Source organism: Mangifera indica, chromosome 6, assembly GCF_011075055.1.
Source record: "Mangifera indica cultivar Alphonso chromosome 6, CATAS_Mindica_2.1, whole genome shotgun sequence".
NCBI lineage: Eukaryota > Viridiplantae > Streptophyta > Magnoliopsida > Sapindales > Anacardiaceae > Mangifera > Mangifera indica.
This window is the reverse complement of record NC_058142.1, coordinates 3,968,107-3,994,072: the sequence shown is the minus strand read 5'-3', so window position 1 is coordinate 3,994,072 and position 25,966 is coordinate 3,968,107. Positions and strand designations below refer to the sequence as shown.

Genomic DNA, 25,966 nt, shown 5'->3' with positions numbered 1-25,966 from the left:
TTAAATGATCAAACTACTTTCCTGTTTATTTAATTTTGTAGTACATTGGCTACATTAGGCTTTGCTTTCAACTGAAAAATTGTTTAGTCATAGCTACATTAGGATCAAGATGCAACATCTTTGTTGAAGAAGATAATATCCCAAGACTAGGATTCTGTTTTACATATTTCAGACTCTCAGAGCAGCTGCAATGTGAGATTGCTTGGGCAAGTGCATAAGTTGGCACAATTGTTGCACAGAATAAGAAATATAAGGTCGAATCATACACAAAAAGATTAGCTTGACAATTAACCTTTTGTAAGATGAAGGATCTACTAACAAACAATCATCTTTGTTGGCACCCGAATGTTTGTTAAGTTCTACTGAAGTCAATTTCAGATGTTGCTCAGAAGGATTGTCTACACATCAGAAAGTATGTCCAATGCATATTTGCACTGATTGAGAACTAGTCCTCTACTAGATCTACTAACTTCCATCGCTAAGAAGTATCTCATCTGCCAAAGATCTTTGATCTTAAACTTGAATTTGAGATATCTTTTTACTTCATCAATGGCTGTGATGGACCAACAATATAACAAAGGTGGAACCCTTACTCTTTGTGGATAGAGAATAATAAGTCTTGGACTATTGAAAACCATTTTGAAGCGTGGCACTTGTAAACTTATGATGCAATTGTTTTAAGGCTTGCTTCAAGCCATACGAAGACAATAGCAATTTACAAACTGTGCTCTTGTTTTGTCTAGTGTGCTCAAGCCCATTGAGGAATTTTCACATAAATCTCTTGTTGTAAATCTCCTTGTAATAATGCATTAAAGGTATCCATTTGGAACAAGGGCCAATTATTTGTAGCAACTAAAGCCAATATAGTACGAACGGTAGCTATTTTGGCAAAGGAAAAAAAGATCTCAGCATAATCGATTTCTTCTTATTGAGTATAACCTTTAGCTACAAGGTAAGCTTTATACTTGTATATACTCTCATCCGTCTTAATTTTGATTTTGTATACCCATATCTTTCCAGATGAAAGAGGAACCAATTCCCAAGTCTTGTTCGATTCCAAAGCTAGGATTTTATTTTCCATAGCAACTCTCAAATCATGGAGTTGAACAACTTGTCGATAGGTTTGGGGTTCTGTATGAGCTGATACAGAGAAGAAGACACTGATATGTTTTGGATTAATGAGAGTAACAAACAAAATTAGAAATGGGATATTTGGTTTAGTTTGACAATGTCATAGTCTTAATGCCATATGGGAGGTCTAGTGTTTCTGGTTGATATTCTGAACTGAAGAGACTGTATAGACTGAGAAGCAATAATAGAAAAACTCAATGTCTCTACCAACAAGAATTTTTTATGAATAATATCAGACACTTTATATCCCTGTTGAAAGATAGGATAACCCGGAAAATACAAGACAAAGCTTTTGGACTAAATTTATCAGTTTTTGGTAAAACTGTGGCATAAGAAAGACATCCAAACACTCTCAAATGTGCCAAATATGGTGTTTTATGAAAAAGAATTTCATAAGGAGATTTGTTTCGAAGGAGAGGTGTAGGGACCCTATTAAGAATGTATGTTGCAGTTAAAATGCACTCTCCCGAAAAATGAATAGGAACATTAGATTTAAACTTTAAAGTTCTTGTAATATTTAGTACATGTCTATGCTTCCTTCCTGCAACCCCATTTTGTTGGAGTTAAAAGAGTTAAAGGCTTGCTCAAGTTGGAGTCCTTTGTGGATTATCCATCACAGCAGTTTCACTTTGATTTGCAACAGGAGTCTCAGTATTGGACCCTTTCTTCTGTCTGTTATTCTGTTGATTTTCAGGATATCCATGTAACCTCCAGCAAAAATTGACTGTGTGATTTGTCATATGACAAAATTTACATTACATGGGGTTTCTTCTGTTTAGTGCAAGAAGTAAGATTCAAATCTTCAGCTAAAAGATTTCTGTAGCATCATTTAAACATCATTGCATGTTACTGAATATCGATAACAAAACTGTTCTAGAAATTAGACTACCATTTGTCAAGTTGGCTAGTTGATATACGCAGTGTCACAACCAATCTAATAATTCTCTTGGAGAGGGGAAAAATGTTTCAACATTGTGCTATATAGTCCTTCCAAGCAAACAAAAAACAAGTCTCCACGCTTTCAACTAGCCTCATCTGGCAAAAGAATAGCATGAGAAACTTGGCATTAGCTTCACAGTAATTGAATTAAGTGCAATAAGTATTTGGTGGGGACTCAATACAACACAAGCAAGTGGGACAAATGGAAATGAGCATTAAGAAATTGAAAAAAGAAAAAAAAGAAAAGAATATCATGATTCATGAAGCATGAAATTATGAGAAATACAAGCACTTGGAAGACATATGGGGCTCAATTCTTACTAACATAATCATTACTTTTAATATGCTCTACCTAAATTATTAAACATTGAGGGCCCATGTCAGGTGTTGACAATTCTTGAATACAAGAAAAAATAGTCAAGACACAAGCTTAATATTAATAGTAGTGAAGCACAAAAGGTCTAAAGTGGGATCATTCCCAAAAATCAAAATATTAAATATAGAAACCAATATTTTTAGTTAGGGCATTGACCCGATTGAAAGGTCTGTTCTAGGTTTTGATCATTCTGATTAATGATATATTAAATAAACATTAAAAAATATTTATCCAAACAGAGTTATACTTTAGTGTTTTATAATATATAATTCTTATCAAATGAACTTGGTTGAATTTTTTTACTAATACATTAGATAAACATTATAACAATAATATTGTGGTTTTGTGATTTGACCTGATTGATTCATCTGAAATGATTTATGTGAATTAATCTAACCCTATATCTTTTAACAATAGAAAGAAAGGATTAAAAAAAAAACAGAGAGAGAACACAGTATTTGGAACTGACTGTGAATAAGAACTTCTTCTAGATGATCTATTACATTAATAAAGTATCTCTCCAAATGTGAACAGGGATATATTTGTGTGTGAAAATTCATAGAAGTTTTTTAATGAATGCGTGGTGGCAGGCACTTGAGAAAATACCATGCTTGGGAAAGTGTTGATTATGTTTATCATGCCATGATCTAAAAAGGAAAGTGATTTGATAGACACTAATTCTTGAATCTCTTTGCTTTGTTTTCATGCTTTAGCTTTTCCAGCTGACCCCATTTTCACTCTATTGTAACAAAAACTTTGTAACTCTTTTTATCTGCAATCTCCACTGCCAAAGTCTGACTCAACTTCAGCCATTAAATTCATACGCAGAGAGAATGAGGATTGTGGTGTCCCTGTGACAGAGAATTGAAGTTTATTTCAATTTCTTGATGGGCAAACACAGGTTTAGATTCTCAGATATGATCCCAAATTCCTGGTTTTACAAGCTCAAAGACATGGGCAAAACGAGACCTTCACGTTTCTCCTCTCATCAGAATAACAAAAAAATCCCCCCAAAATCATATTCAACTTCACAAAATCCTCATATTTCATTTCCAAGGTACTCTTATTACTTCAGCCCACAAACCGTTAAACCTCAAAAATTATACAACTCTCCAGTCAATTCCAAAGCATCTGATACTCATTTTCCTGATCCTTCAAACAAGAAAAACACTAAAAGAAGAACAATTTACAAGCCGTCTCCTAGACATTTCTCTTCCAATAAGTCTCAAGACTCCTCCTGTATTTCTTCTCCTGAGAGTTCCAATGAAGCTTCCGAGGACGACAGCTTTTGCAATTTTGAACTTACTTCTTCAACTACTGATATAATCATCGACCTCAACGACAACAAGTTCTTTTCTGGCAAACTCAAGAATCTAAACGGGTTCAACGCCATTTCAGAAATGGATCTTCCCCCAATATTAACAAAGCCACCAAAAGTTAATGCTCATCAATCTCTTCCTGTCAAGATTGTGAAGGATGGAAGTGTGAAGACTCAGAAGGAGCAAAGAGAGAATACTGATGTCATCCGAAAGTCGCCATCATCAAACTCTCCAGGGATAAAGTTGAAAGCGAGAGCGAATTCTCCAAGAATCGGAAGCCAGAAAGTCCGAGCTGCTTGTTCAAGAAAGAGCATATCAAGAAACAAGGGGTTTTCGGAGAGCTTTGTGGTGGTGAAATCGTCGATTGATCCGCAAAGTGATTTCAGGGATTCAATGGTGGAGATGATTCTGGAGAATAATCTTCGAACTTCAAAGGATTTGGAAGATCTTCTTGCTTGTTATCTATCGTTAAATTCCAAGGAATATCATGGTGCTATCGTTAAGGCTTTTGAGGAAACCTGGTTCGATACGACTAACTTTCGCTTGTAGATTAATTAATTATTATATTTTGTTTAGATGCAAGCTTCTTCTTGTCTCTCTTTTTCTTTGTAATTTTGGGTTAATTTAGTTGAACAAGTGTTAATAATATTGTTAACAAGAGTTGATTTTGCAGATGCAAAGCTCTAAATTATTAAGCCTGTGCATTTTATTTGTTATGTTTCAAGAATAATATGGGTGGTCGCGCGGCGGGAATGGTTTGGGGGGTGGGGTGGTGGTGGTGTGGGGAAGGGAAAGAGGAGGTGAGAGGAGGGGTGTGGATTTGCTAGCTCAATTTCAACTCTGATTAAGGTTTCAGGAAATTTTTTTTTTATATATTTAATTTAGTTAAATCCCTTGAAAACTTTCTTCATCAATTAGTAAAAATGTAATACCCGAAAAATGATAATTTAAATTCAAATTCAATAATTAATAAGGTAAAAGATGGATTTGTTACTTATCTAGGTGGTTTTCTATCTAATCAAGTCAAGTAAAGTTTTGGGAATTCATTTATGAAATAGTGGCTACATGATTGTGAATGTGGAAAATTGAAAAAAGGATATTTAACGCGCTTTATATGAGTAAGTTAGGGTATGTAAATGTCAAAAAAAATTGATAAAAAATTCTTGTATAATTATCCATAACCTTATCTCTCACATTTTAATGTATAATTTCTTCATCCAGAAAAGGCAATATATATTCACTTTTCTCTCCTCTCAATTTGCTTATACTTCTTTCTCTACCATTTTTAAATCTATCTCTTAAATCTTCTTCCTCATATATTTATTTCTATTATATTCATAATAGGAATGGCATAATTGGATATAAAAATAGGTGTATATAGTTTCCTAGGTTGAAAAACTAATAAAATCTGCTGAGTATTTGACACCCATAAAAAGAAGCATCAATAATAAGTAACATTTAATTTTTAATATATAATATAAAAAATGTCAAATAATCCTTGATATTTACTATAGTGCCCATTTTTGTGTATATAAATAAATATACATATAATATTATTTTATCATAAATTTAAAATTATTTAATCATTTGATGACATTCATCAAATATATATCAATTTGTGTATTTAAAATGAATACACGTAATTTTATTGCAATAATAATATTTATAAGTGATTGATTATAAAGAATGAAGTAATTAAGCTTGAAGAAAGCCATTATTGCTTAATAGCATGTCTAAAATAAACAATTATAAATATACTATTGAAAAAAAGTTAGTAAAATTAATGTCAACATTGATTTATTCAAACTACTTTCAAATCTAAATCAACCCCATTATATATAATGAAGTAGCTCACATTTAAAAAACAACCAATTTTAGTGGCAATTATAAGTTTCTCTTTCCTTTATATGTAAGATAATTTAAAATTTGTACGAAGAATCTTACTCGAATTAGATTATTTTTTCTGGGTTAAACTAATTATATCAAACAGATAAAATTTTGAGATAGTTCAAAGGTTTAATTTTGATATGACGTCAATGAGTTTCGAAACCAAACTCTCTTCCTTAAGGATTCTCCATGAAATCGTATTTTATCTTTTTGGTTAATGTTGGTACAAGTGAGTATTTTTTTCGAACATAAATTAAAGAGTTGTACATTTTGTTCTTACAACGCAAATCATACACATCTAATCACACTAAAAGCCAAACTTCTCAACCCAAGATTACCTTATATTACCGGCTGATCAGACGATTTACGTAACTTCTTGTCATTTCAGCTTCTGAAGCATTTTATTTGATCCTCCATCTTCAAACATTGCTTTAATATTCAAGAGAATAGAGATCAACTAGTTAATTGAGATCCTAAATTCTTCTCCTTCCGATTTGAAATCATTTTTGACACCTTTTTATCTGAAACCACACAAGGTGCTTGAAATCCAATATTTTCCACAGCTCCAACTGTTTTAAACAACCTTCTCTTGTTAACTTCTTCTACCAATGACCGGTGTAGCAACTGGCTATGAACGTCTACCAGAGAGCGGTTCCTCATTAATCTTCGAGTGTCCATGGTCACCCTTCTAGGTTTAGAAGAAGAAGAAGGTCCATGAGAATGAGAATCAAGTAGAAATTTGCATTGCCTGAAGGGAATATTAACATTTTCTTCAGGACAAAATCTTGTTGAGTTTTGATGAGGCCTTGAGAATGTGACTTGTTTATGATCCCATCTAATGGGGCTCATATAATGATGGTGCTCATCTCCAGAATAATAATTCATGTTGGTGTATGTTCCTGAGTGTGAAGAACTTTGAGAGCTCGTATCATCATATAAATCATCTGCAGACACCAAATAATTTCCATTTGTAATTTTTCTGGCCTATTATCAAGCCTTCAGTATGCATCTCTAGAAGTTACATGGCTATTTTATTGAACAAAAATGTTGCCCTTAAATATATAATATAAGGGCAGCCTCTCAAGAATAATAGGCTGGGAAAAGTAAGAGATATGTAAATTGGCACCATATCCATATGCTTGTATACTACGCTGTTAATCAACACCTAAATATAATAGTGGGAGGCATACCTTTGAGCCAGTTGTAGCTATTTGTCATCAAGCCTGGCAATGAAACCTGAGATGATGAACGAGATGTGTAAGAGTATACAGGATGATTAGGCTCATCATCATCATAATCTTCAAGTTCTTTGTAATTATATGTATGGTGAGCTTCAAAATGAGGCAGATCCCATTTCTTCCATTGTGCTACTAGAGCAGAAATCTCCCCATCAATCATTTCTGCTATTTCAGATGGCTCCCAATCAGTTATCTCAAGCTCCTTCACCATCTCTACTGCCACTTCCATTGGTGTATCATTTGCAATGTCAAAGGGAAAATATACATTCCTTTTGGAACCTGCAAGAAAACACATTTGTCATCAAAGTAATGTCATATATCTCAAGTTTGTAACTTAATCTCTGAGAGATATGATACTAATCAATTGTTATCATTTTCATTAAGTCAAATTAAACCTCAAAATTAAGATACAAACTTAAAATACTAATATCATTAGTAGGATTAGCCCCCAAAGATAGTTTGAGTGACAAAGAGTAGGATTTTAAATATGAGAGTAATGGTTTAAATTTTTTCGGATAATGTTTTAAAATTAAAATCTAACTTATTTTACACAGTGGTTATGAGATTGGTTATTAGATACAAGATTTCACCTATTTTGCGTGGTGAGTTTAACTCCAAAAACGGTTCAAATAAGATTTTCTTGTAACTAAAAATATATATTATTAATAGAATTAAGACATTGGAGCATACCATCTTTTTCAGCAATTAGGACTTTAAGAATAATGGTATCATCTTCATGATTAAAATTGCCTGTGATTGTCATATCAGTCCTTGGAGGATGATCACTCAACTGCATTTTTTCCATTTCCTTTTCATTCAAAAAGGGCTTTGGAATTTGCTCTGTTTTACACAACAACTTAGCCTCGTCAGAAGCCAAGAATGGATCAAGCAAGAGTTCTTTTGCAGACAATCTCTTTGAAGCTGTGACCAAGCAGTTCCCTATGAATCTTTGTGCTTCCAAGTCTTGGATTCTGTAAAAGGCTCCTGGTAATTTCCCCTGGAACAGAGTAAAAAATTTAGCCAGACAGTTTTTAACTTCTTATTTGCATCAAAATTAAACTTTACCTACCGAGCTAACTTTCTTGTAAATTTGTGCTGGATTGATACATTCACTATATGGATATTCACATGTAAGCATCTCTAAAACACACATCCCAAATGAATACACATCTACTAGTTCATTGTAATCCTCTTCATACAATTCAGGTGCCATGAACTCTGGAGTGCCTAACATAAACAAAATTGCACTTAAATTAGAGTCAATAACATTGACAATTTCGCAACGGTGATTGAACGACAAATACCTATGACACTGTGAGCTGATCTTGATCTGCGAAGAATTGCTGCAAGTCCTAAATCACCAATCTTTACTTGTCCCAGATGACCATTCACAAAAATGTTGTCACATTTTAGGTCTCTATGTATTACAGGAGGGTCATGGCCATGTAGATAAACAAGGCCTCGCAATACTTGGCGTGCCCAACTTTTAATTGCTCGAATGTCTACTCTGTTATATTTTTTCCGGTATCTGTATCAAAACCATCAAATTTTAACCATTTCAGTCTCAAATCCAGCTGCCCATTTCATTAAATTTGATAAAGATAGTCCTGAAAACGAAGTGATTACTCTCTGAGAGTTCCTGAAGTAAACATTTCGGTGATGATGTTAAAGGTCTTATGTTGTGTATTGACCCAAGAGGTGTAGAAACGGATGATGGAGTCGTGTTTGAGTGTACTGAGGAGGTGAACTTCAGAATACAAACGCTGCAAATCGTCCGGTGAACGCATCACGTCGTTGAGCTTAACTTGGTTCCATGCCACTTCCACTCCAAAAACTTCATCAATTGCCCTGTACACTGTTTTCATTGCTCCTTTCCCAAGAACTTCATCAAACTATCAATGAAAAGAAATCAAGTCTTTCATCTCATCACTCAAAACCAATGTATATGTCTAAATAATTCATCAACTGAACTTCACTAAGTAAATGTCTCAATTATCTTATATAACATGACCAACGGCATTAGGAAAGATGTGATAAGGGAATTTTTAGAAATATTTTCATAAATTCCCATATGTTTAGAGTAGTCATTTGTGTACTTAAAAATATGTATGCAATAGTATTGTTTATACCCAATACAATAAAATTATACGTACTTATTCCGAGCATATAAATCATATGTGAGTAAATGATACTGAATTAAAGATAAATAACACTTAATCACATAGTGACACAAATAAATATAAATTCATTTGTATTACAACAAAACTTTTGACCAAAAACAAGTCAAACCCAATATAATTAAGGCCAAAGGACTATTTCATCCCCAAGTTTAAGTGCTATTCCAAAGTCACACTAATGAGATTTAAAAAACTCAAAATCTCATATATCCGTTAAAAGTCACAGTTATGGTTAGGGGCAAAATAATCATTTAATTAAAAATTTTAAAAATCTAAAGATTTGTTACTTTTCCTCCCCTCAGCTTGAAAATCTCACAATTTAGGCTTCACCTAAAGTTTGAAAAATCAAAATTCCCCCCCTAGGGTTTGCAAATCACACTCAGAGTCGTCGAAGATGGTCGTATCCTATGGCATTGGCTCTCCATCTAGGCTCAACTCTCTTTGTCGATCACTTCCCAGCCACCGGCATAGGTTATTTTCTTCAACAAGACGAAATCATCTTTATCGGAGTGTCTTCGTCTCAGACGAAGACCACAGTCGATGGTCTCAGACGGCCACGTCATCCCCATTTGAGACCTTCAACTTCTTCATCCAAGATGAAGACAATTCGTCTTCGTCGAAGGAAATACCTTATGCCGGTGGCTGGAAAGTGATCAACAGAAAAAGTTGAGCTGGGAGGGAGAGCTAATGCCACCGGAGATGACCATCTCCAATGACTCCAACCTTGAATTGTAAACCCTATAGGAGAAATTTTGATTTTTCAAACTTCAAGTGAAGGAAGAATTGTGAGATTTTTAAGCTGAAGGGGCCAAAGTAATAAAATTTTAGTTTTTTTTGTTAAAAAATAGTTTTACTCGTAACCCTAACTAAAATTTTTAACGGATGGATGGAATTTTAGGTTTTCCAAACTTTATAGGTATGTCTTTGCGATAGCATTTAAACTTGGGTGGGAAATAGTCATTTCGCCTATAATTAAACATGATGAACACGACATATAAGTCACCTGCCACTCTCGTGATTGTTGAAATTTCAAATTGAAATTTATTTTTATTATTAAAATACTGTTCATACTTTAATAAAAAAAGTTAACCTTTCTATAATTTCAATTAAATAATAAGATATATAGATTAATGATTGATTTATGCTTAGTTATACGATCTTATTCATATTAAATATTATCAGTAATTAATCATTAATAACAGTAAAGAAAAGTATCATTAACAACAGCAAATCTGGCAACTTGGGTCTCTTTGCTACCACAATTTCACAAATCTTAGAAAAGTATAATTAAATTCATTTTCAACTGGCGTAAGATAGTCATGAAGAATCATTCAACTATGGTATACAGAAACCAGTAGCTGATTCCAATAAATAGAAAAATAAAATCCCACTACAAATTATTCTTATTCTTATTATAATAATTACTCAGTTTCATCTAGGCTAAACAATACAGATAATACCTTAAGATATAATTAAATTCTAAACAATTAACCAGTATCATATTCAGAAGAGATGCATGCAAATATAACGCATACAAATATGTAAAATAATTGAACTTACTCGACCATATCGACCAGAAGGATCGGTTTCTACGTATCCAGTTATATCTACCTTGCCTTCATCAGCTTGCTTTCTGTACATCTTTTGCTCTCTTGAAAACGTGTCTCGTTTCCCAGAAAATTTGAAAAACTTGGAAAAGAAATGAACTTATGTGATAATTCAAACTCAAACTAAGCACCTAGATGAAGAGAGGTGCTTTCCCTTGAGATTTTCATAAGAGAATACCCTAAAGAGGAGTCAGAAAAGCCTGGAATAGTCAATTCTTAGAATGATCCAAGCCATCTCCAGAAACACACGTGTGAATAATTGGTGATTATATTTTTCTAACATCTGACGAAGCAATGAGTAAGATGATTTAAGTTAAAAGGTTTGGTTAAAGAAAAAGCAGGATAGTATAGGAATCTAAATACCGAAGAGGGGGTTGCCATAATCGAATAGGAGAAAAAAGGTTGGGAGAAGAGAAAAGCACCGTTTAGGGAGAAGGGTTTGAAGTGGATGTATATGCAGATTGACATTAATAAACATAAATGAAAATAGACGTATGAAAGGGGTCCTTAAAGAGGTGTCAAATGACGTTGATGTTTTTGGTTTTTTTGATAAGAGGGGAAGGATTTGGTGTGCAAAGCTTGACTATAATGACCAAATTAATTGACTTAAAGCTTTTGCAAATTCATTCGTCACTTTGTCTTGCTTGCTTCTAGCTTGTCTGTGGTAGTTTTTGTTAGCCTCACTTGGGATTGGGTCGAGCTAAATTATCTTTGAATCCTTGTTTGAATATCTTTTAGTTTGTTAATATACACATTTATTTAAGTACACAAGTCTTAAATACACTCCAAAAAATAAAATTATTTAGTTACCCCCCACTTTAATTGTAAAGAAATTTAATTAAAAAATACCCTTAATAAAAGAAATTTAACACATAGTATACAAGGCAAAGAGGTCAATCTTTAGTCGTTTACCTAACTTCGTGGCCAGAGAAAAAACAATAAATTCGTCTCTTTAGAAAAGGAGTTGGTGAACATCAACTCTTAACCGAAATAAAAATAGTTGTCAAACAAGAAAAAAATTTTAAAAAATTAATTTCTTTAATTTTAAATCAAGAAAAATTATTAATTTTTTAAATTAAATAAAAAATTAGATAAAATTTTAATTTTAAATATTTTGTATATAATAATAATAATTTTATCTATAATTTTAATAGATTATTTTACATAAATAGATGAATTTTTATATTTTTAAATTTAAACAGAAAAATATTTGAAAATACCCTCAACCTTAGGGGGGTAAATGTCCTTTTGCCTATTATTAATGATTCGAAAAGTTGATGAGGCCCTCGGGATTAGGGCTGGATTCGAGCCGAGCCGAGCTCGGGCTCGGCTCGGTTTTTTAATGGCCGGCTCGAGTTCGGCTCGTTTTTGGTTCGGCTAGTTTTTCATATCAAAACGGCACCGTTTTATGTATATATGAGGATCAAAACGATGTCGTTTTGTATAAAAAATTTTTTAAAAAATATATCGAGCCAACCCGAGCCAGCTCGGGCTCGGATCGAGCTCGATCGAGCCGAGCAGAGCCCGACTCGTTTCGGGCTCGAACCGAGCCGAGCTGAGCTCGAACTCGAGCTGACTCGGCTCAAATCCAGCCCTACTCGGGATGGGACGTGTGGAAATGCACAAGCCAAAACCAGAACCAAATGTCTGAAAATCAAGTGTTGTGTTGACAAAATCCAGCCTCCTATCTTTTCCTCCTTGTCTGCTTTCTTTCTCTGTCTTGAGTAAAATTATTTTCAATTGAACATTTAAATACTTCTTTCACTATTTGTCTTCTTATCCACTTCTATTTATTTCATACAAATTATAAGTGTCACATGGTTGAGTTGACCATTAACTTTACATGCCGTGTGTGTGTGAGATTGCAACACTAATTATTGATTATTAACAAATTAACATGTGGTCAATAAGCTTAATTATTAATGGATTTTATAAAATATTAACAAAGTTGACAATCAAGATAAATTTACATTAAAAAAATAGAAAAAAACATTACTTATGACAATTGAATGAAGCTAATTAAAATTCACGTGCCCAAATCTCCTAAATTGAACACCGTTTTCATAATAAATAACAATTCCCTAAATATCATCAGAATGACAATTTCAAAATAAAAATAGTCAAGCTCAACCGTACCATTGCCCTTTCACCCAACCCCACATCACTCAATTATTTTCTAGGTTTCCCATTGCACTTTCCCCAACTCCACATCACTCAATTCATTGTGAACAATTTTCTGTTTCATTTATAAAATTCTGCATCTTAACTTTGTTACAGCCCCAAGTAATTGAAACCAACTTCAAAGATGTCAAAGGTCTCTCTACCTATTTTGATTTACCACCCATTGTTGCAAGTAAAGACAGTAAATCATAAACTAACAGATTATAAACGCTATTTTAACGCTAGATTTTGAGAGAAGCTGATTTTACCTTCTGAGACCCAACAATCTCAAACCACATTTTGAAGTATTTCATATGTTTACAACAATCCCGGCAATCATCAGCTACCATGTACATCAACTCAATGAATGCCTGATTGAGTCTAAAATCCAAAACCAGAACTATATACCAAAAAGAAAAGAAAAGAACAGCCTAAAAGCTTGAGCTAGTTGTTAGCAGCTAGGGTTATGATGAGTCTGTTCTATATTTTCACCATTCTTCGGAGGGGAAGAGGAGGAAAATCAACTTCATTTTTCAGATGATATGATTGCTCTCTATCCCTGAGAACACAAACTGTTGAAAGACTAATAAAACACTCCATGAGGAGATGAAAAACAGATGTTGACATTATGAATATGGAAAACCAGAAAACACACATGAGCAATGTAAAATGTTCACTAGTGTGCAACAAATTTGTACCTGTCCTGACTACTTTTGATGGACAAGTTAGGCCCTTGTGATTTAGGAACCACAAGGGTTGAAGGAGAGTCGCAGTGAGAAGTGTCTGAATCTGGTTGCATCCTCACTTTGGGTGGGGTCACATTAAGCTGACGGCCATGTGACCCAGATTCAGGTCTCTCTAATGGGTGGGAGAAATTGTTGGCATTAGAAGCACCCCAAGCAGATGGGTGAGGCTGGTAAGAATCTGAGAGTTTGGCCTTCACATTGCCCAGAACTGGGAACTCTTCTTGAGATTCTCCACCCAAATTCATGTTCATAGGATCTGATACCAAGCCATTTCTGTATCTTTGCAACCGACCATGACTCCCACGAGCCTGAAACCTTTCCCTCCGTGAGAACAGCCTATCCCTATTTGAAAGATAATTCTACAAATATATAAGCATAAGCACATGAGTACAGAGGAAATCTATGTTAAAGTTCAAAAAGAAATCAAGAATCCAAAAACACAGTTAAATATACCATATTAGGAAAGTAAGTGCCTATTCCTCCTGACTTTTTCTTTTCACCTGAACTGAAAACAAAGTTTGATGGCATAGAAGGGTGATTTTGATGTCCCAAACGACCATTTCTGCTCATTTTGGAATAAACCTCAGGCTCCAATGGTAGAGATTGCCATATAGTTTCCTGGAGATTCATATGCTGTACCTGATGTGAATTGCCAGGACAGAGCAACACAGCTGCAGACAAATAGTAACATTTGCCATATAGCAAGCTACTTAAGTGGCTCTCATAGTTGCCACTGAGATCTAATAAGCAATTTGAACTTTCGGAGCTCCCTAAAATACTTTTCAATTTTTTCTCTCTAAGGGGAGAAGATGAATTAGCTGAGACATTAGAAACAGGGGTCGAAAGTGACAAATATTTTGGGACTATACTCTCATGATTGCCATACAAGCAGAATGAACTGCCTGTCAATAAAGTGTTCTCTTTGGATTCTGAACATAGAGCAAAACTCATATCATCAATTTGAAAAGATTTTGACAATATTCTTCCAGGAAGACTCCCATTGTCAATTTGGGATTTCCCCAAAAGTGAAACGCCAATGCCACTATTCAAAGGCAAAGAACTTGATAAATCATTTCTATTTTTGGAGTACAAAATTCCAATTGGCCCACCTCCAGCTGCCTCAGCTAGATGCCTCCCTGAAACAGTGTTTCTATCTGAAGTACAATTCAGTTCTGGTACAACCTTAGAGGAATCCACTTTTTTTTTATAAGCAGAGGGAACCACTTTCAACAAATCTCTTCTTGAATCATTTCTGGATCTTGTAATCTTATTGCTGTAACCAGGAGTCAATGATGTCAAAAACATATTTTCAATGCATGTTTCAGAACATTGAGTTGAAGATAAATTGTCATCATTGCTAAAAAAATCTTGACCATCAGCCCAATATTGATTTCTATGTCTCTCCAAAGTGTTTGCAAAGAACTTGTTGAGTTCATTCACTAATCTTTCTTGTGGCAACAACAGAATTTGGCCCAGCTTATGAGCTCCATATTTAAAAGCACTGCAAATTCTATAGAAATTACCTGCAAGTTGACAACAACAGCAGACGAGAAGAGAAACTTAAACAGGAAGCAAGGTAAATTGTCGAGAAGAGAAACTTAAAAAAGAAGCAAGGTACATCGACAAGAAGAGAAGCTTAAACAAGAAGCAAGGGACACATGATTATGTACTCTAAGAGCACTTTAGGAGATGAAGGCGTGAATACACAATTAATAACAATCAGAAGAAATACTAAAGCATGTGACTTAATATAATGATGATTCTACAATTATTATAAATGAAAAGATAATGGTAATATAGTAAAAACAATGCTGTGATTTTTAACTGTCATTAGAGAAGCCGAAAAATAAGGCTAATGTAGGTTACAGCAGAAAAATTGTATTTGTCAATGGAAATACTGCTTTTTGGAAAAGCATTACTGCCACTGTTAGCTGCATCTTTGGTTGTTGTTATAGAAATGGAGTTACTGATACCATGATAGTCATGGAATGCAAACAAAGAAAGCGAAAGAAGGAAACCAATCCTTTTGTCTAAAACTTTCTGCTTTAACTGGCCTTTTGCTATTTCCAGATCAGAGAATATAACCGAATCTAGTATTGTCTAACTTCAAAGTTCCACCTGATAAATGATCTCTTTTTTAAAAACCTACCAAATTCATTACAAGAAGATTGTTGAACAAAATTCTTTTTTCTTTCTCCCATTAAGAACATATCTTTTAAGAAATCAAGGTCATAAATAGGAGCCCACCTCATTTATCATTAGAATAGTAATCTAAAAACATTAAGCATGGAAAAAGTAGAAACATATTAGTACAAGCCCATTTCAGCAGAATGAAACACTCCCCTACCTCTATTGACACTCCGCCCAAGATTGTTGTTTTCTTTTAATGCATCTATTATATTAAGATGCTTTTGAGGAAATGCCCTAGAATTTGTCTCAGGCCCCCTTGATGGAACAGAGAACTTGTCAGCACATTCTTGCAGAAATTCTTCACTTAGCAATAAATTGTCCACCCCTCTTTCTGGTACTTTGGATGCTGAGAGAGTAATCAATCAAACCATCAAACAAAAAAAATGTAAAAAACACAAAAGAAAGTCCACACCTGCTACATCAAGGGAAGATTTGCAAACTGGCCCATTTAAACTGACACAGTGATTCTCCCAATCAAATTTGCTGAAGTAATCCAAAAATCGATAGAGTACCTATATAAAATGCAAAAACATAGTTTAATTTAAATTCTGCAGAGCACAGATATGGCCATGTTGATTCCACAAATACTTACTGCCAAAGGGCCATCTAAAGAAGAGTGAAATAGATGGAAGATAGACAGGACCAACGTTTCTAAAGCATAAGTTGAAATTAAACCATGATGAGCACCAAGAATTCGGCTTTCATAATAACACCAAGCTTTGATCAGAATAATGCTACGCTTAAGGAGATGATTTTTGCCAACAAGTCCATCAACCTACAGAATGAGCAACATGAGAAATACCATATTCAAAAGAACAAATTGGAGGCACTGCTTTCCCAGTTACAATTACTTGATAAAACACAGAATGTTGTTCACATAGAATGGATTTATCAAAAGAGATAATTGACTGAGGCATCCCACTGGTCCTTTAATAAATTAACAGACAACAAAAAAGAACCAATCCCACACCCAATTTAACTTGTTATAGTGGCTTATTTGAAGGTAAAACTACTGAATTCCATCACCAAATTAAAACCAAAAAAAAAAAAAAGATTGCATGCAGATCAAGCTAGAGCTGTCTAAATAAGCTAACAGAAACCATACCTGTTCAAGGAAACATAGTGCACAAAGTCCTCCCAACTGATTGAAGGATATGTCTACAACAATATTTTGCACAAGGCATTTCACAAGCTTAACCTGCCAACAAAAACCAAAATACTGAGAAATAAAACCAAAAAAGGCTGAAAATTAGCATCAGCCGCAGTAAAGAAATACACCATATATGACAACTCAAACAGCAGCCTCTTCAAATTTAGAAACCAGAAAAAGAGAAAACAAATATGCATCAGGAGGAAACTTAACCCACAGCATAATTATGGGAATGTACAAAAAAGCAATGAGAAGCGCATGTGATTTCAGAGTTTCTAAATTGTAATGGCAATAACAAATGCCAAACTATTGCTCTTCTCTTCTCCTCTCTTCTATCTTTAAAAACCTTCAACTCAACAAGCCAACCAAAAAGAAATATCACTGTCTATCTATCTTAATCTTATAATTATCCAACCATATTTATTTATTAAAATTTATTAAGCAAACATGAATAGAGAGAAGAAATGTGAGGGAAATCCAATGAGTGATGAAACAGCGGCGATGTCATCAATTTTTTTTTTGATCAGAGAAGCCAAATTGGATAAGAAATGAGTCCACATAAACCCATCACTACCTTAACATTCTTAAAAGCCAGAAATGGACCATTGTAACTGTAACATCCCTGGTCCAATAACCCGACCCACTGTCAAGATATTGTCCACTTTGGACAAACAGTCCATCATGGGTTTGTTTATGGGCTTTGCAACCCAAAATGCGTCTTGACAGTTAAGGGGCTCACAGACTATTTAACCAATTCAATTCTCCCACCACTAACCAATGTGGAATCCATAGACAGAGCACACACAGACCCAGCATCTCTCCCGTGCTTTGTCGATGTGGGATTCGCCTAAGGGTATCACATACACCCCCCCTTATAGGACTCAGCGTCCTCGTTGAGGTTTGCCCCACCATCGTTCAAGAGGACACGCGGAGCTGCTCTGATACCATTTGTAACATTCCAGGTCCAATAACCCAGTCCACTGTCAAGATATTGTCCACTTTGGACACACAGTCCATCATGGGTTTGCTTCTGGGCTTTGCAACCCAAAACGCGTCTTAACAGTTAAGGGGCTCATAGGTATTTAACCAATTCAATTCTCCCACCACTAACCAATGTACGAGAACGCTGAGTCCCGTAAGGGGGGGTGTATGTGATACCCTTAGGCAAATCCCACATCGACAAAAGCACGGGAGAGATGTTGGGTCTGTGTATGCTCTGTCTATGTATCTCACATTGGTTAGTGGTGGGAGAATTTGAGTGGTTAGAGAATTTGAGTGGTTAAATAGCCTGTGAGCTCCTTAACTGTTAAGACGCGTTTTGGGTTGCAAAGCCCATTAGCAAACCCATGATGGACTGTGTGTCCAAAGTGGACAATATCTTGACAGTGGGCTGGGCTATTGGACCAGGGATGTTACAGTAACCTTGACTTGACAAACTACAATGCCCCATTCTCTCATTGTTCTATAAAGTTGATCAATCATATCAAACAATCTGGCATACTCAGTTAGTTGCACTAAGTATCCCAGAGAATTTAGTCACTCATCGTCGTGAAAGATCACAATATGTCTTCAACTTTCACAAACTCACACATTAGCTAAACCTTCCCAATGCCTATATCCTCCACTATCCAAATTTGTTCACAACCCTTTCGGTAGGAAACATCAAAGATAATGCCCATGGAGCTTTTCTGATACAGCTGCCCAAAAATCAGCCCTTCAATTTTATTACAAAACAAAAATTGTCAGGCATAAGCTACCACTGTATATCACATTGTTAAACTAGAAATGTAGTTGAGTCTCCTTGAAGCCCATTTCTGCTGATGTTCAGAAGCCCAACTTATCCATGAACTAAATCCAAGAAATTAATAAATCTTCAAAAATCCTAATTTTTGTCTTCGACTTTTGAGTGCGTATAAGACTTACTAAGCCTAACTTTTTATTTATTCTCTTAAACCTTCTCCTCCATTCTTAAAAGGCCAAACGACTATTTCCCACCCAAGGTTTAGCGTTTTCTCAAAAGTCTCTCCTTTAACTATAGAAACACCAAACACCCACCCATGGCCGGTTAGATTTAACCAAACCCTAACGGTGGTAGGGGTAAAATCGTCATTTTTGCTATAATATTAAAAATAAACTAAAATAGAATCTAATTTGCCCCCCTAAACTTTAAAAACTAAAATTTTCCCTCACCCTAAGTTTTAAAAAATCACAGTTTCACCCTAGGGTTTGGTTTTGAAATCTCCGGTGACCTCTCCGGCTCTGTTGTCGACGGCTGCTCCCTCTTGAAGCAACCTCTCCGTTGCCGATGCCGTCATCTTCGTCTGGGAAGACAAAGAACTTTGTCTTCCCGACGAAGTTCTTCGTCTCCCACGGCGTCTCCGGACGTCGATCGAACCTCCAAATGGGAGGAAAGAGATCGTCGGAAGGAGAGGTTGCTTCAGGAGAGAGCGGTCGTCGGCAACGGAGCCGGAGAGGTCACCGGAGATTTCAAAACCAAACCCTAGGGTGAAACTGCCATTTTTTAAAACTTAGGCTGGAGGAAAATTTTAGTTTTTAAAGTTTAAGGGGGTAAAAGGAGATAAAATTTTCAGGCGTTAGGGTTTGGTTAAATCTAACAGGCCATGGGTGGGTATTTGATATTTCTATAGTTAAAGGGGAGACTTTTGAGAAAACATCAAACCTTGGGTGGGAAATAGTCGTTTGGCCTTCTTGAAAAGATAAACTTCAACCGCTATAAGTAACTTCGCCAAGAAATTATTAAAATATTTTATTTTTGGGTCAAGTGAAAAACTGAGAAAATTATATAAAAAAGAAATAGACCTCAGCATCAATGCAATGAACATCCTTCACTTCAAACTGAGAACACATGTTAAGTTCTTCCGCTTTAAGGACCGCATGAACATCAGCCACCAAAGTCTCCTCAGCATTAGGGCTGCTAATAGCCGTCAAATCAATATCTCCGTCTGGTAAATACGTCTTCAACGGTACCGAACCGTACGGGAAAACCTGTAAACAAAATAAAGAACCAATAACAATATACACAACTACTTCATTATGATAATAACTAACTTAAAAAGACGACGTGTTGATGAAGAAACTACACAACCTCACAACCGAGAGACGTAGATATCAAATCATGAACGTAATTGATGACTTCTCTTCTGTGGTTGTCTGAAACCAGAGTCGGTCGAATTAAACAAAGAATTTCATCCGTTCTTCGTTCTGCAATTTCCCAATTTTGTTCCGAAATTGAGTTTAAAACAGCAGGGAATGACTGAAAAGACGACGCTGTAGTGCAAAGACGATTTTCCATCAAAACGATGCCGCTGGTACCTGTCGCCGGACAAACTTCAAGATCACTCATCACTATGATACTGAAGAAAAGAAGCGTGGATAATTTTTTTTTTTTTTAAAAAGAAGCTAAAGATAGAGAATGTACTACTACTTTGACGTAAACGGCGCCGATTGGACTCGGGAATCAAGAAATGGTTATGATTACATGTGAGAGATGATTTTTTTTCACTCTCATTTCGAGTGTATATTGTGTTTTCTTTCTTCTGTTTTACACGTTGCTGATTTTGGCGGGACGCCGCGCAAAGCAACCGAAAACGGAGAATAATAAGACCAAAGGAATCCAAAAAGGCTGTACGCAGTTAGTTGCAGAGGTTTTGTTTACAAGGAGCAGGAACATGAATCATATACAGAAACAGAAACGATGACGTTTGCTACCTTTTGTTTTGTTTTCATTTGTTTATACTAAATTCACCTCTGTGTTTTGGATAATCACACTTGCCCTGTCTTTAGACATTTTTGTAATCATAACAGAGATAGATAACTAAGAGAAATGATTAGTTAACTGATGACAGGATAAATACCAGAAGTTTGAACGAATGTATTAAAATTAATACCATTTATGGATATTGAAGACTCCCGTTTGCTTTTGGCAACTGCTCCAATTTACTTTTTTAAAAACTATCACTGAGGTGGTGATCTTGTAATGTTGTTACATATATTAACAATAAAACCAAGATACAATTTCACTTTACGGCACGGCAACAAAGAAAAGAAAAGAGCTTCACTCGGTGGTTCTTTCTACGCTGACCGAACGTCTCCGTCCTCTTGCGCATATGTAATGATCATTATTATATAATTAAATATTATTTTATTTTTAATTTTTATCTATTTAATTATATAATAACATATTATTATATATAAAAATTATACAAATAACACTTTTCATATGTTAATAACATGAGTTGAAAAAATTACTTACTAAGTGACTTAGAAGTGCTTAATCACTTGTTGGAGGTAAAATTAAACCTCTCACTAAGTGAAAGGGTTCATAGCAATACAATAATATATTGGGTATTCAAGTAACAATTAAATAATCTGTTAATACTTTTGAATAAATAGATAAATACAAATTATATATTACATATCATCATGTAATTAAATAAATCTAAATTAAGAATAAAAAAATCACAATTACATAATGATATATCATTTGTGTATTTATTTCCGTAGTCAAAAGTGTGTATAACATTGCTTATTCAACTAGCAACTTCACTTTGATTTAACATCTATATCTATGCTCTGTATGCTGCCATTAAAATCTGATTTTGGATCGAATCCTTGATGAATAGTAAAGATAGTGTTGTAGTGATTCAAATTAGACTTTTGCCATCCCATTTACCCTGGCAAGGAATTAAGGGGAATCATACACCAGGACCTCAAGCTTTCAATAGATGAATAGGAGATGTGATACATGGTGAACATGATTTATAACAAAAATGAAAAATTTTCAGTATTTGATAACAGTATACACTAACAAATCAAATTCTGGTATGTTTCCCATTTCATGCTTCCATACCATATAGAAACTATAAACCAAAATTGCTTATATAAAATGGCATTTTCTTGTCTCTAGGACTACTATAATTCAACTTTACCCAGTCGCCTGCTATGCAATATGCCCGTGACCCCTGAAGGCCAGTCAGCAATATCTTCATCGCTGGAACACTTTTACAGACTCAGATTTTAAGGTGAATGAATTAGTAAGGATCCAGAATAAGCTTTCATGCATGCAGGTCCTTGTCTGAATTCCATACAGGAGATCTAGCAACACCATCATTTATGATTCCTGTTCCTGTTTCCACGCTAATTAGAGGATCGGATTCACTTTCCTTGACCTGAATCCATTGAAGAAGATAGGATCAGTAAATATTTTCTCCTTAAGTTCATCCACATGATAGTATGACATTATAGTAATAAACATTAAATGAAAATATATTTCCAAAATATATACACACATCAAAAGAAAGCTTGTGCACTACCTGCGGCAATTGGGTTGCTGCTTCATTAGCTTTCTGCTGGCTCTCAATAGTGCAAAAATATGAATAAAGTAACATTCCAACTACAGCAATCAGGATTCCCAAAATATTCCGCCAGCTAAATGGATCATGAAGTAGTACATAGCCAAATGCCAAAACTAAACATGTTTTCAGATGTCCTAGGACCTGATAGGTGACTGGAGATGTCTTTCCAATTACCAGAAAGGTACTGAAGTTTACAGAGACAGATATCAAGCAGGAGAGAACAATGAAGAACTGCAGCCAAAATTATGCATTTAAAAGTTATTATTATTAAAAAATAAAAAAGAAGATAATAATGATGATGATGAAGATAGACATTTAATTCTCACCAACACTTGAGGGGTATATTTAAAAGCAAACACATTTTGGTTGGTCAAAAGCCCATCTAGAAATGGGCCAACAATGAACAAAGTCATTGCCTGATAAGGGCAAGACTGATAGAGAAGTTGAGTTGAAGAAACTTTGAACTTCTTCTGGATGGTATTGGTCATCTGAAAGTGACTAGTTAAGATTTTAACAAACCAAAGAAATTCTAGGGGAGACTAATCTAGCCAACAGCAAAACAATTAGTAATTAATATTTCTATTTAGTAAACATCAAACATGTAAACAAAAAAGAAAAAGCATAGAAACAGCAGATGATCGCTTCAGCTGAGGATACAATCTGAGCAACACAAGTTGTAATAACTGCAAGCAGTGACAAGACAGAACCCAGAACATTGAGCTGAAGATCAGTCACAGTTGCAATCCCAACACCCACAAGAAGGATGACTAGTGAAACCTGGATACTCCGACTGCAATTATTTAATGTAGTATTGGAACATAGCATTATTTAGATAAATAATTAATCAAAAGGATACATTGAAATTGAAGATGACCATAGGGAAGTAAAACAAGCACACCTAATATTCATATAATAATTTTGAAGACCAATGAAATGACATGTTTCACATACTGAAAGAAAAGACTTACCGCTGACAGAGTGACAGCTTTTCAATGGATAAAAAAAAACCCATAAGCATAATAGAAACAAATTTATGCCAATGAAATCAAGCATTCAATATCCACCAACAATGCCAAACCAAACCGCATGATCTAAAATTAAAAGACCGTCTAAAACCCCATTCAAGCAAGCTATCAAATAGTACATGGAAACTTCCATAGCTTCCAACTCACTAATTCAAGATTTTATTAATATCCACATAGGACCAAATGAAATATTTGAAGTTTTCCTCCAGGTAACCTGCCTACCCAAGAATGGTCTCATTCCCCTGATCCACGATTTGACAGTCTACCAGCAAATGCCTTTAAGCATTTGAGGCATTATCTATCCTCTAAAGCAATTTTTTGAGAGGCCAATCTGAAACATTTACCAGAGCAGGGAACTGTACTTTCATGAAAGACTAGCATAGGAAGGTTACAGGGAAAAAAAATTGATCGTACAAATGGTGTTTCATAATCAAATACTATACCTGAATTGCTTTCTGAAGAATAAGGTCTCCAAGAGAACAGTGCAGGGGATGATTGCAAGTTTCGTCATCTAAATGAAAATTAAACAAAAAAGAAAGAGAATTTTTCAGAAACTAAAATTAAAATAAATATTTTAAAATACTAAACACTAGTATCTAGTATCAGAATTTGTTGGTAATCTCACCAGCAATGGAGATTTTTGAAAATTTTCCAGGAGGTTCCTAATAAATTTCTACAAACGCTTTTGATGACTCATACAATTTCCAAAACAGGATTCTTATATGTTCAAACCACCCAGACTTGCTTTATAGAGGTATAATATACCATAAAATTAATTAATAGAATTACAGATGCAGACAGAAACCTCTTTATCAGCCAAACTCTGATACAAGTTGAGGAACCAACATTCAGAAAAAACATTTATTATTATACAAGGACCGAAAAAAAATTATCATTGTTACTAAATTGGTTCTCAAGAAAAATAAATCAAGTTACATAATCACAAGACTAGTTACCCGATGATAAGACTGATAATGTTTATTGTTGTCAAGACTTCATAATCACAAGTCGGCTTGTAGAATGATATTTTACCTGGTAGAAACCAACAGAATTGAAACCCAAGCTAAGATTCAAAAGCCCAATGGATATTCCATTCAATATGCCAAATCCCATAACAGCTCTAGGATCAAAAGGTTTGTGCTCAAACAATTTCATCCATAATGCCACATGAAGAGAACAAAATGTAACCAGAAGATGCCAGCTAGTCAAAGTTGTGGCTGCAATCCATGAGCACTCAGAGTAAATAACCACGCAATAGCTAATAAATCGGAATCAAGCAATAATGCTGATATTGTGACGATCTCAGTTGATAACACATGAAAAACTGCTAACAGCTACTTATGGGCTTGACAAATTGCAATTTATCACTTCATGGGCTAAACCAAAGGAAATAGAAAAAACTCAATCGTTAAAAATTTAATATCACTTAAAAAAGATGTCTCAATTACAAGATACTTAGTCCAGCTACTTGGATCTCATGAAGTTGACCAAAGTACTAGTAATCCAATCCCGCTCCCACCAGGTGAGAAGGGTTTAGTTTAATTTTGTAAGTTTGAAAACTTAAAAAAGAAAAGAAAAGCTCCCATTAAGCTAGATATTTACCATCATTTTCTTCAAGAGATTAGTCTAAACGCTAAAAAACTAAAACAGATCTACCAACAACTCGATAAAGAGCTGCTAATTATAATGAATAAAAACACGATCAACAAAATTAAGACATCGCCAAAAATAAAAAATAAAAGCTCACCAAAAGTGAAACCAAGCGCGCTTATAAGCGCCTTGTTACAAATCACAATGGAAACAGATGAAACCACCGACAGACTCAAAGCTCCAACCGTTCCCAACTGGAACCTCTGGCCTTCACTCATCTTCTCTCAATTTCTCCTTCTCTATCTCTTTAATGATTCGATCTGGATCTACAAAAAAAGGCAACCACGTATACATAAACATACGTATGAAACACAAGCACGTAGAGGGTCAAGTGTAGAAATGCTTACATCATTTAGCACGGAATTGGAAGCAGCTCAACAGAGATTTAATATAAAATGGAGGAAGAGTGAGAATTAGATCAAGATTTGGATGAATATGGGGAATAGAAAAGAAAGAAGAAACCCTAGATCTGAGAATAATTAATAATTAAGAAGACGACTACGAAAGGATTACAACATGAGAAGGAGATACGAATGTACCAGCCAACAACACTGATGGCGCTACTTGTATTAACTTTAACCATTTGGAAATGGCCGAAAGATATTCCTACCCAGAGTATGTTGTGTTTTCAATTTCACACCCTTAACTTTGAAAATTTCATTTACTCACTCACAAATAGTTAAAACTAACGAAACTCTAACTCCTTAAAATTTTATCTCATTTTCTCTCTTAAACCCTAGAAACTAACCATTATATCCTTAGATTAAGTTTTAAAAAATAATATTTTTTTCCCTAAGATTTGATTTTTAAACTTTAGTGTCATCTTCAATCCCATCATCGACGGCATCTCCCTCCCAATTTTTCCTCCTCCAACGATCTCTTTTCTCTCACATGTACCTCCGAGTGATGTTGATTGAAGCCAAGAAGATAAAAATCTTGTCTTCGTCTTCTCAACTTCAATTGATGTCAATTGGAGATCTAGGTAACGGAAAAAAA

The 25,966-nt window shown here is 34.8% G+C and overlaps 4 protein-coding genes across 8 annotated transcripts; 1 reads left to right on the top strand and 3 right to left on the bottom strand.

The window, feature by feature from the left end:
* Positions 1-3,157: 3,157 nt before the first annotated feature.
* On the top strand, positions 3,158-4,523 carry LOC123219408 (transcription repressor OFP3-like). Its single transcript, XM_044641366.1, has 2 exons — positions 3,158-4,286; positions 4,439-4,523. Coding segments are annotated over exons 1-2 (954 nt in total). The 5' UTR covers positions 3,158-3,333; the 3' UTR covers positions 4,440-4,523.
* A 1,449-nt stretch (positions 4,524-5,972) lies between these two features.
* On the bottom strand, positions 5,973-11,106 carry LOC123218197 (probable serine/threonine-protein kinase WNK4). The gene is made up of 7 exons (XM_044639481.1): positions 10,628-11,106; positions 8,517-8,782; positions 8,195-8,418; positions 7,960-8,117; positions 7,581-7,887; positions 6,843-7,169; positions 5,973-6,596 (listed from the first exon to the last, which is right to left on the bottom strand). The coding sequence occupies exons 1-7, from the start codon at positions 10,706-10,708 to the stop codon at positions 6,106-6,108; spliced, it is 1,854 nt and encodes a 617-aa protein (XP_044495416.1). The 5' UTR covers positions 10,709-11,106; the 3' UTR covers positions 5,973-6,105.
* A 1,975-nt stretch (positions 11,107-13,081) lies between these two features.
* LOC123218036 lies at positions 13,082-20,753 on the bottom strand. 5 transcript variants are annotated; one of them, XM_044639213.1, is made up of 10 exons: positions 20,363-20,745; positions 20,027-20,253; positions 19,741-19,926; positions 16,876-16,968; positions 16,363-16,545; positions 16,183-16,282; positions 15,928-16,116; positions 14,034-15,103; positions 13,533-13,939; positions 13,082-13,393 (listed from the first exon to the last, which is right to left on the bottom strand). In XM_044639213.1, the coding sequence occupies exons 2-10, from the start codon at positions 20,231-20,233 to the stop codon at positions 13,315-13,317; spliced, it is 2,514 nt and encodes an 837-aa protein (XP_044495148.1). In that variant the 5' UTR covers positions 20,234-20,253; positions 20,363-20,745; the 3' UTR covers positions 13,082-13,314. The 5 variants fall into 5 exon arrangements, with proteins under 5 accessions (XP_044495148.1, XP_044495147.1, XP_044495149.1 ...); XM_044639212.1 differs by having other exon boundaries at positions 20,366-20,745; XM_044639214.1 differs by having other exon boundaries at positions 20,027-20,268; positions 20,363-20,570.
* An 872-nt stretch (positions 20,754-21,625) lies between these two features.
* On the bottom strand, positions 21,626-25,523 carry LOC123218372 (UDP-xylose transporter 3). Its single transcript, XM_044639820.1, has 8 exons — positions 25,318-25,523; positions 25,068-25,236; positions 24,353-24,537; positions 23,764-23,831; positions 22,953-23,085; positions 22,622-22,783; positions 22,254-22,526; positions 21,626-22,109 (listed from the first exon to the last, which is right to left on the bottom strand). Exons 2-8 carry the CDS (start codon positions 25,186-25,188, stop codon positions 21,996-21,998), a joined length of 1,056 nt encoding a protein of 351 aa, XP_044495755.1. The 5' UTR covers positions 25,189-25,236; positions 25,318-25,523; the 3' UTR covers positions 21,626-21,995.
* Positions 25,524-25,966: the final 443 nt, after the last annotated feature.

Coding starts and splice junctions, on each gene's coding strand:
- LOC123219408 (XM_044641366.1), top strand. CDS start 3,334: ATGGGCAAACACAGGTTTAGATTCTCAGATATGATCCCAAATTCCTGG.
- LOC123218197 (XM_044639481.1), bottom strand. CDS start 10,708: ATGTACAGAAAGCAAGCTGATGAAGGCAAGGTAGATATAACTGGATAC. Junction 7,888..7,959: donor TTTACAAGAAAGTTAGCTCG/GTAGGTAAAGTT, acceptor ACTCTGTTCCAG/GGGAAATTACCAGGAGCCTT. Junction 7,170..7,580: donor CCTAATTGCTGAAAAAGATG/GTATGCTCCAAT, acceptor GTTTTCTTGCAG/GTTCCAAAAGGAATGTATAT.
- LOC123218036 (XM_044639211.1), bottom strand. CDS start 20,284: ATGAGTGATCTTGAAGTTTGTCCGGCGACAGGTACCAGCGGCATCGTT. Junction 19,927..20,026: donor CTACGTCTCTCGGTTGTGAG/GTTGTGTAGTTT, acceptor TTTTGTTTACAG/GTTTTCCCGTACGGTTCGGT. Junction 16,283..16,362: donor CTTTAGATGGCCCTTTGGCA/GTAAGTATTTGT, acceptor CATTTTATATAG/GTACTCTATCGATTTTTGGA.
- LOC123218372 (XM_044639820.1), bottom strand. CDS start 25,188: ATGAGTGAAGGCCAGAGGTTCCAGTTGGGAACGGTTGGAGCTTTGAGT. Junction 24,538..25,067: donor CGCGCTTGGTTTCACTTTTG/GTGAGCTTTTAT, acceptor CATGGATTGCAG/CCACAACTTTGACTAGCTGG. Junction 22,110..22,253: donor CAGCAACCCAATTGCCGCAG/GTAGTGCACAAG, acceptor CAATGGATTCAG/GTCAAGGAAAGTGAATCCGA.